This window comes from Schistocerca piceifrons, chromosome 1 (genome assembly GCF_021461385.2).
Source record: "Schistocerca piceifrons isolate TAMUIC-IGC-003096 chromosome 1, iqSchPice1.1, whole genome shotgun sequence".
In the NCBI taxonomy this organism is placed as follows: domain Eukaryota; kingdom Metazoa; phylum Arthropoda; class Insecta; order Orthoptera; family Acrididae; genus Schistocerca; species Schistocerca piceifrons.
The window spans coordinates 694,363,481-694,377,686 of record NC_060138.1 but is presented as its reverse complement, the minus strand read 5'-3'; the positions used below and the strand labels follow the sequence as shown (position 1 = coordinate 694,377,686).

The 14,206-nt window shown below is 38.4% G+C and overlaps 1 protein-coding gene across 1 annotated transcript in view; it reads right to left on the bottom strand.

The window, feature by feature from the left end:
* Positions 1-14,206, bottom strand: part of LOC124710084 (tyrosine-protein phosphatase non-receptor type 13-like) — a 242,409-nt gene that overhangs the window by 61,355 nt on the left and 166,848 nt on the right. The window contains exon 12 of the mRNA XM_047240895.1: positions 10,234-10,357. Within this exon, the coding sequence (XP_047096851.1) occupies positions 10,234-10,357 (124 nt within the window). The remainder of the gene's footprint in view (positions 1-10,233; positions 10,358-14,206) is intronic.

Sequence of the window (14,206 nt, the reverse complement as noted above, 5' to 3'; positions counted from 1 at the left end):
AGACTAATAAAACCTATTGAAAAATCAGGCCGTAATGTTACCACAGATCGGTACTATACTTCAGTGGAGCTTGCTGAGACTCTATGGAATGATTTTCACCTCACATTTGTTGGCACCCTACAGTCTAACAGACGACACATACCTGAAGAGCTGAAGACTACAACTGGCCGCAGTTTACACTCTTCCATCTTTGCTTATACTGACCCTCAGACACAGAGGCCACCAGTTACTCTTGCATCAACGCTAGTCCGCGAGAAGCCAAAACGACTGCTGTTGATGCTTTCAACTTATCACTCAGAAGGGGTGTTGAATGAAGACTCAAAAAAGACTAACATAAATCTTTTTTATAATTCTACAAAGGGAGGCGTGGACACCATAGACCAGATGGCAAGACACTACAGCACAAAGAGAGGAACAAGAAGATGGCCTTTGTCCCTCTTCTACACACTCATTGACATAGCAGCAATAAATGCATATTCACTCTTCCTCCTCAACTTTCCGAATTGGAAAAAGAATTTGCTAAACCGCAGAAGAGTTTTTATCACTAACTTAGGTCTCGAACTAATAAGATCTCAAGTAGATAAACGGGCACAAAATTTGTATGGACTTCAGAAGCCAGTAATAATGGCAACGGAAAGCATCGCACAACGGAAGCTCAGCTGCTCTGTAGAACCATCATCCTCAACAGCAGAACCAGGAACACGTGGACGGTGCCACCTATGCTGCCAAGAAGCTGCATCTAAAAAGATCAAGTACAACAAGCTGGGAAAGTCAACTGTTACCTGCTCTCAGTGCCACAAACACGTCTGTGGGAAACACTGCAGGAAGACAGTGTTGTGTGAAAAATGCGTTGCAGAATGAGACAGTAAATTTTGTTTGCTTCATGTAGTGTATCGAATTAAAAAAGTCGTTTTTATAAGAAAACACTATTTTGAAACATTATTCCAAAAAATATATAAACTGAATCTCATGATTTGTTCATTTTATTCCTATTATAATAACATCTTTTATTATCCAGTATACAAAAACATTGTCTAAGCATTTTGAATTGTTATTAGAGGTATCAGAAGTAAATAAACTTGATTTATGATCAAATAAATTGTGGTATTCTTTATGGGCCTTTGAGGCCCCCCCGTTGGTATTACATGTAACAAAAAATACGTTGGTAATGCTAGGGTTAATGTTATGTCCACTGTTGTAATATTTATTTATGTACATTTACCCCTTATCATTTACATTGCTTCCAATGTGTATCATAAGATAAAGAAATTGCTTCATGTAGTCTTCACTGCTGCATTAACACAGCAAGTCAGCACTGCAACGTAATGGCATGGATTTTTCAACCTAATTAACTGAAACATCATCACTTTGATAATTTGGTGACATTGTTTAAAATCATTGTGAGGCACAATCACGGTTAAATAGACATTGTCTGAAGTCACATTTTGGTTGTAGGGCACCACAACCTCAAGGAAATTTCATTATATAGGGTAATAAAAAGCAAAAGCTAATGTAAAATGTTCTTAATGTGAACAAGGCACCTGATGATGAACCTGTCAGCTCAAAACTGGTAATGGTGCTATTTAAATAAATAAACTGTATTATCAGAAGTGGCTGGTCTCTGTTATCTTCTCTGTAAGAATCAACATGTATGCTGTGTATAGTATCATAACACAGTAGTAAAGATTACAGTTAAATCATATAGATCTGCATACAACCATATGAATACAAGTTAAAAGATGAAATCTTCATTTGAACAAGTATACAACTAAACACATTCCTCTGCTACATAGAAAACCCTTTTTTCCAGGCAGTTTTGCACAACATTTCTGAAGATTCTTAATGAGGTTGTGTGTGCTTCTGGTGGCAGCTATTGAATATTTACACTTCAATGTTGTTGTTGTTGTTGTTGTTGTGGTCTTCAGTCCTGAGACTGGTTTGATACAGCTCTCCATGCTCCTCTATCCTGTGCAAGTTTCTTCATCTCACAGTACCTACTGCAGCCTACATCCTTCTCAATCTGCTTAGTGTATTCATCTCTTGGTCTCCCTCTACGATTTTTACCCTCCACACTGCCCTCCAGTACCAAACTGGTGATCCCTTGATGCCTCAGAACATGTTCTACCAACCGATCCCTTCTTCTAGTCAAGTTGTGCCACAAACTCCTCTTCTCCCCAATTCTATTCAATACCTCCTCATTAGTTATGTGATCTACCCATCTAATCTTCAGCATTCTTCTGTAGCACCACATTTCAAAAGCTTCTATTCTCTTCTTGTCTAAACTATTTATCGTCCATGTTTCACTTCCATACATGGCTACACTCCATACAAATACTTTCAGAAATGACTTCCTGACACTTAAATCAGTACTCGATGTTAACAAATTTCTCTTCTTCAGAAACGCTTTCCTTGACATTGCCAGTCTACATTTTATATCCTCTCTACTTCGACCATCATCAGTTATTTTGCTCCCCAAATAGCAAAACTCCTTTACTATTTTGAGTGTCTCATTTCATAATCTAATTCCCTCAGCATCACCCGATTTAATTCGACTACATTTCATTATCCTCGTTTTGCTTTTGTTGATGTTCATCTTATACCCTCCTTTCAAGATACTGTCCATTCCGTTCAACTGCTCTTCCAAGTCCTTTGCTGTCTCTGATAGAATTACAATGTCATCGGCAAACCTCGAAGTTTTTATTTCTTCTCCATGGATTTTAATACCTACTCCGAACTTTTCTTTTGTTTCCTTTACTGCTTGCTCAATATACAGATTGAATAGCATCGGGTAGAGGCTACAACCCTGTCTCACTCCCTTCCCAACCACTGCTTCCCTTTCATGCCCCTCGACTCTTATAACTGCCATCTGGTTTCTGTACAAATTGTAAATAGCCTTTCGCTCCCTACATCTTACCCCTGCCACCTTCAGAATTTGAAAGAGAGTATTCCAGTCAACATTGTCAAAAGCTTTCTCTAAGTCTACAAATGCTAGAAATGTAGGTTTGCCTTTCCTTAATCTTTCTTCTAAGATACGTCGTAGGGTCAATATTGCCTCACATGTTCCAACATTTCTACGGAATCCAAACTGATCTTCCCCGAGGCCAGCTTCTACCAGTTTTTCCATTCGTCTGTAAAGAATTCGAGTTAGTATTTTGCAGCTGTGACTTATTAAACTGATGGTTCGGTAATTTTCACATCTGTCAACACCTGCTTTCTTTGGGATTGGAATTACTACATTCTTCTTGAAGTCTGAGGGTATTTTGCCTGTCTCATACATCTTACTCATCAGATGGTAGAGTTTTGTTAGGTCTGGCTCTCCCAAGGCTGTCAGTAGTTCTAATGGAATGTTGTCTACTCCCGGGGCCTTGTTTCGACTCAGGTCTTTCAGTGCTCTGTCAAACTCTTCACGCAGTATCATATCTCCCATCTCATCTTCATCCACCTCCTCTTCCATTTCCATAATATTGTTCTCAAGAACATCGCCCCTGTATAGACCCTCTATATACTCCTTCCACCTTTCTGCTTTCCCTTCTTTGATTAGAACTGGGTTTCCATCTGACCTCTTGATATTCATGCAAGTGGTTCTCTTTTCTCCAAAGGTCTCTTTAATTTTCCTGTAGGCAGTATCTATCTTACCCCTCTTGAGATAAGCCTTTACATCCTTACATTTGTCCTCTAGCCATCCCTGCTTAGCCATTTTGCACTTCCTGTCGATCTCATTTTTGAGACGTTTGTATTCCTTTTTGCCTGTTTCATTTACTGCATTTTTGTATTTTCTCCTTTCATCAAGTAAATTCAGTATCTCTTCTGTTACCCAAGGATTTCTACTAGCCCTCGTCTTTTTACCTACTTGATCCTCTGCTGCCTTCACTATTTCATTCCTCAAAGCTACCCATTCTTCTTCTACTGTATTTCTTTCCCCCTTTCCTGTCAATTGTTCCCTTATGCTCTCCCTGAAACTCTGTACAACCTCTGGTTCTTTCAGTTTATCCAGGTCCCATCTCCTTAAATTCCCACCTTTTTGCAGTTTCTTCAGTTTTAATCTACAGTTCATAACCAATAGATTGTGGCCAGAGTCCACATCTGCCCCTGGAAATGTCTTACAATTTAAAATCTGGTTCCTAAATCTCTGTCTTACCATTATATAATCCATCTGAAACCTTTTAGAATCTCCAGGGTTCTTCCATGTATACAACCTTCTTTCATGATTCTTAAACCAAGTGTTAGTTAGGTTAGGTTAGGTTAGGTTAGGTTAGCTATGATTAAGTTATGCTCTGTGCAAAATTCTACCAGGTGGCTTCCTCTTTCATTTCTTAGCCCCAAACCATATTCACCTACTATGTTCCTTCTCTTCCTTTTCCTACTGTCGAATTCCAGTCACCCATGACTATTAAATTTTCGTCTCCCTTCACTACCTGAATAATTTCTTTTATCTCATCATACATTTTCTCAATTTCTTCATCATCTGCAGAGCTAGTTGGCATATAAACTTGTACTAATGTAGTAGGCATGGGCTTGTTGTCTATCTTGGCCACAATAATGCGTTCACTATGCTGTTTGTAGTAGCTTACCCGCACTCCTATTTTTTTATTCATTATTAAACCTACTCCTGCATTACCCCTATTTGATTTTGTATTTATAACCCTGTATTCGCCTGACCAAAAGTCTTGTTCCTCCTGCCACCGAACTTCACTAATTCCCACTATATCTAACTTTAACCTATCCATTTCCCTTTTTAAATTTTCTAACCTACGTGCCCGATTAAGGGATCTGACATTCCACGCTCCGATCCGTAGAACGCCAGTTTTCTTTCTCTTGATAACGATGTCCTCTTGAGTAGTCCCTGCCCGGAGATCCGAATGGGGGACTACTTTACCTCCGGAATATTTTACCCAAGAGGACGCCATCATCATTTAATCATACAGTAAAGCTGCATGCCCTCGGGAAAAATTACGGCTGTAGTTTCCTCTTGCTTTCAGCTGTTCGCAGTACCAAAACAGCAAGGCCGTTTTGGTTAGTGTTACAGGGCCAGATCAGTCAATCATCCAGACTGTTGCCCCTGCAACTACTGAAAAGGCTGCTGCCCCTTTTCAGGAACCATACGTTTGTCTGGCCTCTCAACAGATACCCCACCGTTGTGGTTGCACCTACGGCACGGCTATCTGTATCGTTGAGGCACGCAAGCCTCCCCACCAACGGCAAGTCCATGGTTCATGGGGGGGGGGCTACACTTCAATCTATGTATGGGTATTTTCAGCCTTGCTTAGTCTAGCAATTGGCTGGTCGATCATTTCTTTATGACACATATTAGCATAATGAAATGATTCTGTTAATTTGTAGCTCTTAGTTTTTATGTGCAGAGCATGCAACTGAGTATAAATAATGTTCAGAATGTCATGACATCCAATTTCTTGCAAAGTGGTCTACAGGCTACATTGTTTTTGGAAACACTTACTACACACCTGACTGCTTTTTTCCGCTACATAAAAACTCTTTTTTTTCTACATATCAACAGCCTCAAAGCACTGTATAGTATGTAATGTGGCTATGAAAAATTCCATAATAGTTGCTAAGCATCATTTTTTCACTCACACATGCTCTAAGTTTATGTAAAAAGTACAATGTGACTCTTGATAATTTAATGCATATAGAGTGGTTTCAAGTTAATCTGGAAACCAAGTGTACACTCAGAAATTTAACAGGCATACAGTCAGTGTATTGCATAAACTAAGGTTTAACTTTTCAGTTTTATTCAGATTTGCAGTTAATTCACTCTTTCAACCAGAGACTGGAAATCCTTATGTTGGCTCTGCTTTGTTCCTTTCCAGACCACTCAGGTGTGTGTGTGTGTGTGTGTGTGTGTGTGTCTGTGTGCCGTAGCTGAACAAAGGATTTATTCTGAAAGCTAGCAAGGTTTCTTTCTTTCTTTTTTGTGTGTGCGTGTCCACAAGTCAACCACCCTCACTATCACATCCTGGTCCATCCCTGATATGCCACTCCTACACTCAACCCCTTGCCACAGGGATCACATTCCCATGCAAGACTTATCCAATCCACCCACCCACCCAGCAATTCTTACTCCAATCCAGTCACAGGCTTATTCTATCCCGTCAGAGGCAGGGCCACTTGTGAGAACAGCCGTGTCATATACCAACTCTGCTGCAATCACTGCATAGCTTTTTATGTCGGTACAACAACCAACCAACTGTCCACCACAATGAATGGCAATCACCAAACTGTCACCAAAAATAAAGTTGCCCACCCAGTGGCACAACAGGCAGCTGAGCACAACATGCTTCATTTCAATGGCTGCTTCACAACCCAGGCCACCTAGATCCTTCCCTTCACAACCAGATTTTCTGAACTACATAGATAAGTCATCCATGTAACACATCCTTCACTCCTGTAATCATTGTGGCTTCAATCTCCATTAATTCACTGACTCCACACTCTCCACCCAACAGTTTCCCTTTCCTGTGTCCTGTCATCCCCTCACAATCCATATCTCCACATCATCTGACCCTAGAGAGGGAGGTAGGAGGCAGGAAGAGGGGTTAGGGGTTGGTAGCTAGCAGCTCAGAGGAAAGCAGCAGGTTTTCTGGCTAGGAAAGCATGAGGTAGGGGTGACATTTGAATGGGCTAGGCATGTGATGCATGGGTACTGAAGCCAGTGGGGTGTGCCACATGATGAAGATGATGTGGAGATATGGATTATGAGGGGATGACAAGACAGAGGAAGGGAAAACTATTGGGTGGAGGGTGTGAGGTCAGTGAGTTAATGGAGATTGAAGCCACAAGGGTTAGAGGAGTGAAGGATGTGTTACAAGGATGACTTACCTATGTAGTTCAGAAAATCTGGTGGTGAAGGGAAGGATTTAGATGCCCTGGGCTGTGAAGCAGCCATTGAAATCAAGCATGTTCTGCCACTGGGTGGCCAACTTTATTCTTGGTGACAGTTTGGTGATTGCCATTCATTCAGGTGGACAGTTGGTTGGTTGCAATGGCATTCCAGCCCGAAATGCTCGAGTTTGCTGTCATGTGTGTGTGTGTGTGTGTGTGTGTGTGAGTGTGTGTGTGTGTGTCTCTGTCTTTACTGACAGAGGCTATGGCCGAAAGCTACATGTGAGAGTCTTTTAATCGTGCCTGTCTGCAACATGACGTGTCTTCTTTATGGTACAAGTCAACCCCAGAGAAGAGCACTTGGATTTTGTAGAAATAAAGGAACATGTGATGCAATACTGATCTACAATTTACCTTAGAAGATAGTTTAGGAAAAGCAACCCTTAGTTTATAGCATTTGTGTACTTAGAAAAGCATTTTACAGTGTTGACTGGAATACTCTCTTTGCACTTTGAAGGTAGCAACGGTAAAATACAGGCAGCAAAAGTCTTGTACAACTTGTATAGAAACCAGACAGCAGCTATAACAGACATGAGGCATGAAAGGAAATCAGTCGTTGAGAAGGAAGTGAGGCAGGGCTATTGCCTATCCCTGATGTTATTCACTCTGTACAATGAGCAAGCAGTAAATGAAACCAAAGAAAAATTTGGAATCGGGATTAAAACTCAGGCAGAATAAATAAAAACCTTGAGTTTTGCCTATGACATTGTAATCCTTTCAGAGGCAGCAGAGGACTTGGATGAATTGTTGAACGGAATGACCACTGTCTTGAAAGGAGGATACAAGATGAACATCAACAAAAGGAAGACAAGGATAATGGAATGTAGCCAAATTAAATCAGGTGATGGTAAGGGAATTAGATAAGGAAGTAAGACACTTAAATAGTATACAGGTTTTGCTGTTTGAGCAGCAAAATAACTGGTGGTGGATATAGTAGGGAGGGTATAAAATGTAGACTGGCAATGGCAAGAAAAGCATTTCTGAAGAATAGAAATTTGTTAACATGAAATATAGACTCATGTCTTAGGAGGTCATTTTTGAAGGTATTTCTCTGGATTGTGTCCATATAAGGAAGTGAAACATGGATGATAAACAGTTTAGACAAAAAGAGAATGCAAGCTTTGGAAATATGGTGCTACAGAACAATGCTGAACATTAGATGGATAGATCATGTAACTAAGGAGGAGGTGCTGAATAGAATTGGGGAGAACAGAAATCTGTCGCACAATTTGTCTAGAAGAAGGGATCAATTGATAGGCTACATTCTGAGACATCAAGGGATAATCAAGTTAGTATTGAAAGGAAGTGTGGGGGTAAAATTTGTACAGGGATACCAAGAGATGAATACAGTAAACATATACAGAAGGATATAGATTGCACCAGTTATTCGGAGGAATGAGACTTGCACGGGACAGTGTAGCAAGGAGAGCTGCATCAAACCAGTTCTTGGACTGAAGGCGACGACAACAATAACAGCAACAACAACAACAACAACAACAAAGGTCTGTAAGTAAAATTTGCAGACATGTCTGTGTAGGGATGAAAGTAAAGTGACACTGAATCTATAACAAGAGTGTATAAATAAATTAGAATATAAGATGAATGAACAAGACTATTATCATAATAGAAAATGAGCTGTAATGCAAATGGGCAGATAAAAAAAAATCTACTCACCAAGAGGCGGCAGGGGAACACACACACACACACACACACACACACACACACACACACACACACACAAAAGGACTGAACTTTCACAAGCTTTTGGAGCCAATGGCTCCTTCTTCTGGCAGAAGAGTTGAATGGGAAGAAAGACGGGTGAAGGAAAAGGACTGGAGAGGTTTAGGGGAAGAGATATATTTTAGAAAAGTCACCCAGAACCCCGGTCAGGGGAGACTCACCAGATGGGATGAGAAGGAAAGACTGATTATTGGGGACTGCACTGAGATTTGAAATCTTGGGAGCTTAAGGGTGGAAAACAGAATAATATGCAAGGCAGAGTTTACTACTAAAACATTGTGCACAAGTTAATAAGAGTGAAAAGGTAAGTGCCATTGTATGTAACAGATGTGGGGGGGGGGGGACGGCAAAAAATATACAAGTCAGAAAATGAAAGATGTATAAAACTGAAATGGAGTGAAGAAAGGAGTAGTTACTGTGAATAAATGCTGAGATGGAAGGAATTAACATAAATTAAGGCCAGGAAATGGGCTATGGTATATAATCTGCTGTCACTTTGAAAACTGGGAAATATAGTACTTATACATTAACTGAACTTATATTGGTAACTAATAGCAGTATGCATGAATATCAGGTCAGTAAAGCAAATATCACTGGTAATGAGGAAAGCAATGCACACGGAAAAACTACCAATGAAATTAAACATAAATAATTGTCTTTCCGTATCCATCCTGTTTTGCATATTCCAGTGAATAATCAATCATCAGAAATTCATTTCATGTAGAAGTACTAGATTTTTTAAAGTGAACTGTCAGTTTGTGACAAATCATTTTCTGTGTGGTACACAGTCTCATTCATTCATTCATTCATAGTATTCATTTATTCATACATTCTTGTTATAGATCTAGTGTCACTTTACTTTCATTTCTATGCAGACATGTCTGCAAATTTTACTCAAATTTTATTTCTTCAATTTTGTCTTTCAAAAACGAACATTCTTCAGGGACTGCAATAATGCTCTACAGTGATGTCTCCTGGAATCACAGTTATTCAGTAACCCATTTTCAGTTTATGTTAAAATGTCCTGGAATTCATATATACCAATTGTATGTAGCTTAAGAGATAATTTATTAATTTTTATAAGAACTATTGTCTGCAACATTAAATTGTTTCTCATACAGAATTAATTTATTTCGATCATACATGAATTGTGGGTAATGGAATTTTTTACCAAAAAACTGTGTATTATGATGTAATAAATCTGGTACTGTACACAATCAGACTAAATTTATTTATGAGTCAATATGAAATGAACATGGAATATTGTGACAACTACTAGAAACAAACCTTGGGGGATTGCAAATACGCAGCAACCAACACTTATTTTTAAAAATTACAACAAAACCTATCCATCTTTATTGCATGTAATGAGGTTAATCCACTGTTTCTTTGCGAATGATTTGATAGAACAATCTGACTGAGAAAATGTAACGGTATGCAAATTTAAAAACACACATACACATACAAAATAATTCAATAGGTTTCATAAATAGGATATAACTTTGTTGATGTGCGGTGATAGGTAAATATGACAATTCTTTCATGTGAATCTCATTTTCTTCAGTTGTTGGTACAGTTGCTGCAACTACTCACCTAACTGTTGCCAAAGCCCTTTCCTCAGCAAATGACATGTCATCAAATTTCTGTAACAGGGATTGGCTGAGTGATTCCTGCAAGTCGACAAGGAACTGTTCATCTGTTGATCGAATACTTGAATCTGAAAGTGGCAAAGAAATGGATAAAATGCAACTTGCAATGATATTTTAGTCTTTATGTAACATGAGTAACACTATACACTGATCAAAAATACATTATTCTTGATATTTTGCATTTGCTTATGATTTTTATTTATATACTCAATCAGCAATAATAAATACCAAGAGATAATGCTGCATAAAAATACTGCAACAGAGAGTCTGAAGATCAAAGTAACACTGACAGATAAACTTGCAATGACCTTCACTCAAGCTTTTCATAGCACTCCCACTGCTGAAAAATAAACGCAAGAGAGAAAGCGTGAGACTGCGGGAAAAATTAGTTCATCAAAATGATACAGAGACAGAGAGGTCCCTTGAAATTAGTAGACTTATTTTTTTTAAAAATAATCCCATTCTCCCTTGTTCCTAAATTTTTACAACTTCATCTGTAACACAGCACAATGGAATGACTATTTGCTATAGTTCTACTCTTTAGATAACAATTTTGTTTTCTTCTATCTGTTATGTTAGTAATAACTATACTGCATTTACTTACAATATTGGAAGTCTTACCTAGGAAACATGTCATTAAATTTATTATTCTCTGGGTTATGTGAACTTTGCTAATTCCAATGGTAAGGTTAGCTCATCAGAAAACATTTTTAAGAGGTATATGTACCTAATTTATCGTGTTGAAAAGCCATGTGTCCATAAAAATTTAGTGAGCTAACAGCTGTTTATTTCCTAAATGACATAGCTTATTTAAAGACCTCCAATTTCCCTTTTTCAAGTAAATGTTTTACTTTTTCCAAAAAGTTATTTGCAGTTAAAGTTTCCACATTTCAGAAAAATTATGGATTTAAATTTATCAGCACGTTTAATTCCAAGAAATATTGTTGCCCAAATTTTTCTGACCTAGAAAATATCTTTGGTTTGAGCAATAATGTGTTAGTTGAGAACTTAAGCAAATTAGGAAAATTAATAACCCAAGTAATTTATATGAAGCTTAGTAAATCCCCGTGCACATGACCATTTCACTACCATTGAAAAGAATGTATTATTCAGTTAATTTTCTTATTACTGAGTGATCATTTAAATCAATTAATGCCAGCCTCTAGCTTTCTATAAGGGCTATAATTACTGGTTTTTTACGTAATTAATTATAATTTAGTTAAGTCAGAAATCCATATTTTCTGGTATTCTCTACTGTTCTCAAACATAAATAGGCAAGGCACACTAGAAAACAGATAGTCTGCGTCTGGTAGCAATTGAATTAAGACCAATGCAAGTGAGTTGATGTAAAAGCACCACAACAGATGACATATTACATATTCAAAACTATCAGTCAGTGCCCAAATCATATCAAACTCTTACTTTTGTTAATCTGTGTCAGGTTTCGCTTGATACAATATCTGTAAAAACATATGATATAGCAACTTGTGTATAATCTGCCGTTGCTCCAGCCTGGATTTTCCATTGTTTGATTTAACCTCCAACAAAGTGTTATATCAGTTAGAAAATCCAATAATTGCTCATAACTGAACTATTTTTTATCATAACCAAACAAATACTTGTGTTCCAACTTCTAGAAGTTGTGTTGTGCTGTATGTTACCTGTCCAATGCTTTTACAAATATCTGGATGATAACAAATGTATCGACAATCACCTACAGAATATTGTGAAATCAAGAAAGCAGAAAGTAAAGTAGGGATATTAGGTGATGTGGATGTAAAACCAAAGTATTGTCAAAAGTATATTTAGAGCATAGAATGTTGAACATCAGTAATCACGAATAGTGGTTAGTGGAAATAATGAAGGAAGCATATAAAAAAATATTTTGTGATCTGGAGTTAAAACTTGACAATTTAATTGTAAAGATGGACAAAAATAGTAGTAAAGTGAAAGAAAATAATCATACAAAAACAGTAGTCACCTTAAAAGTGATATTAGTATAAGAGCATGCTGAAAAGTAATGCCTCCAATTTTTTTTGTGAAAGCACTTAAAGCTTTTTAACCCTTTCGTGGTTGATGGGTCATACGTGTCCCACTAACTTTGAGCGCCAGTTCGAGTGTCGGGATATATGTTACCCAGCTCTGCACGGTGATGCCACCTAGGGATGACTGTACTGAACCTAAGAAAAAAATCGGGACTGCACTGCAAAGGCAATAGAGAAGCGAGGACTACTTTTGTTGACTGGCATGTATATATGTCTGCTGCAATGCCACTTATTTGTGTCATTCTTCAGTTTTCATCATTTCTCACTTTCCAGCGATGTCTGAAGTAAGTAATCCATCTTATTATTAACTTAATAATCATTTTTTAGTACAAATACAGTGTGGAATGTACTTCTCAGCGACTGTACTATCTTATAATCGAAATAAAGTTAGTGGGACACATGTGTCCCAGCAGACATTATTTGTAAAGATTAGCAAGACAATTGATTAATGGGTATTCATCCAGGAAAAAGAGGGGATCAATGCCCACTTTCTTCCCAGCAAAGAGAGGAGTCTCTAGTGTGCCAGATGACATCCGGCTCGTGAATGAAGGCAAACATGTACCGAAAGACAGTGGCACTAGGAAGTGATGCAGATTCTGCAGCACAAACTCTAAAGAGAAGAGAACAAAAGTTGTTTGCACTGCTTGTGGTGTACCACTCTGTGCCACACCATGTTTTTTCCAAGTTTCATGGCATGTAAAGTTTTGTAAGTATTGATCATGTATCATGAAAACTGAAATGTAATGAATATTTTTTACACTGGCTCTACACAAATAAAAAGATTACATGCATGTATAATTTGTAGTTATTTTATTCTCTGCAAAATCCTGTTTATGGCTAAAAAAAAATAAAATTACATAATCAGTCAGTCAGCAGAAAAAGTATCTTGCGTTGGTTCATGGGACATGTGTGTCCCACTTCCTGTTGTGAAAAAATAGAGAACTTAAAAAATATTTTGGTGGTGAAAATATAATAATGGGATTGAAATGAAACTGTTATCACCTTAATATTTTAAAAATCTGTAAAAAATGAATTTTATCCATGAAAGGGTTAAATAAAACAAACCTTATTAACATTCTACATCTTTATTCTTCATGTCTACATGTTTATTTCTCAACATAGTCACCCTGGGGACAAACACATTTCTCCCAACAAGAGACCAGTTTGTTGATACCATCAATGTACAATGTTTGACTCTGTTGACTGAGCCACAACCTCAACTCCAGTTGCACCATTTCATCACTATCAAAGGGAAGTCCCTGAAGGTGTTCTTTAACTTTTAGAAATAGGTGAAATTGGATGGGGCCAAGTCAGTACCGCATGGAGAATGATCAATGACAGTGAACTCAGACATCAGGTGCTCCATGTAAGGACGAACTTTCCTGTGGTTAGAAACTTAATTATAGTACACCGACATAGATGCATTACGCATTGCCATTGAGGGAGAAGTTCGGGTCGGTTACTTCAAACAACACTCTCGTTATGCAGTAGTTCATTTATTCACCTAAACATATCACAGGCTTACAAAGAACTGACATGGCGGAACTGCACAAAGATAATGTTTAGCTTAGTTCAAAGACGATACTCAGATCAATGCTGGTGAAAACCTCATCGGTGCCACATAGCCCATAGGCCCCCCCCCCCCCCCTCACAGTATGGAGTACTCTTGAGAGGCCGGGGGAGGTGGGGGGGGGGTAGTGACTATGGCATCGGCAGGGGTAGTCCGCAGGAGTCGGCCCATGGTCAACTCGACAGCGTTGTCGGGGAGCTGTGTGGGTAGATGTCGTGGAGGAAGGTTCAGCCACCGAACCTGAAAGTCATTGAAGCGCGCCGGGCGTCGTACTGTGCATGCTGGTCATGCGGCACCAGGGA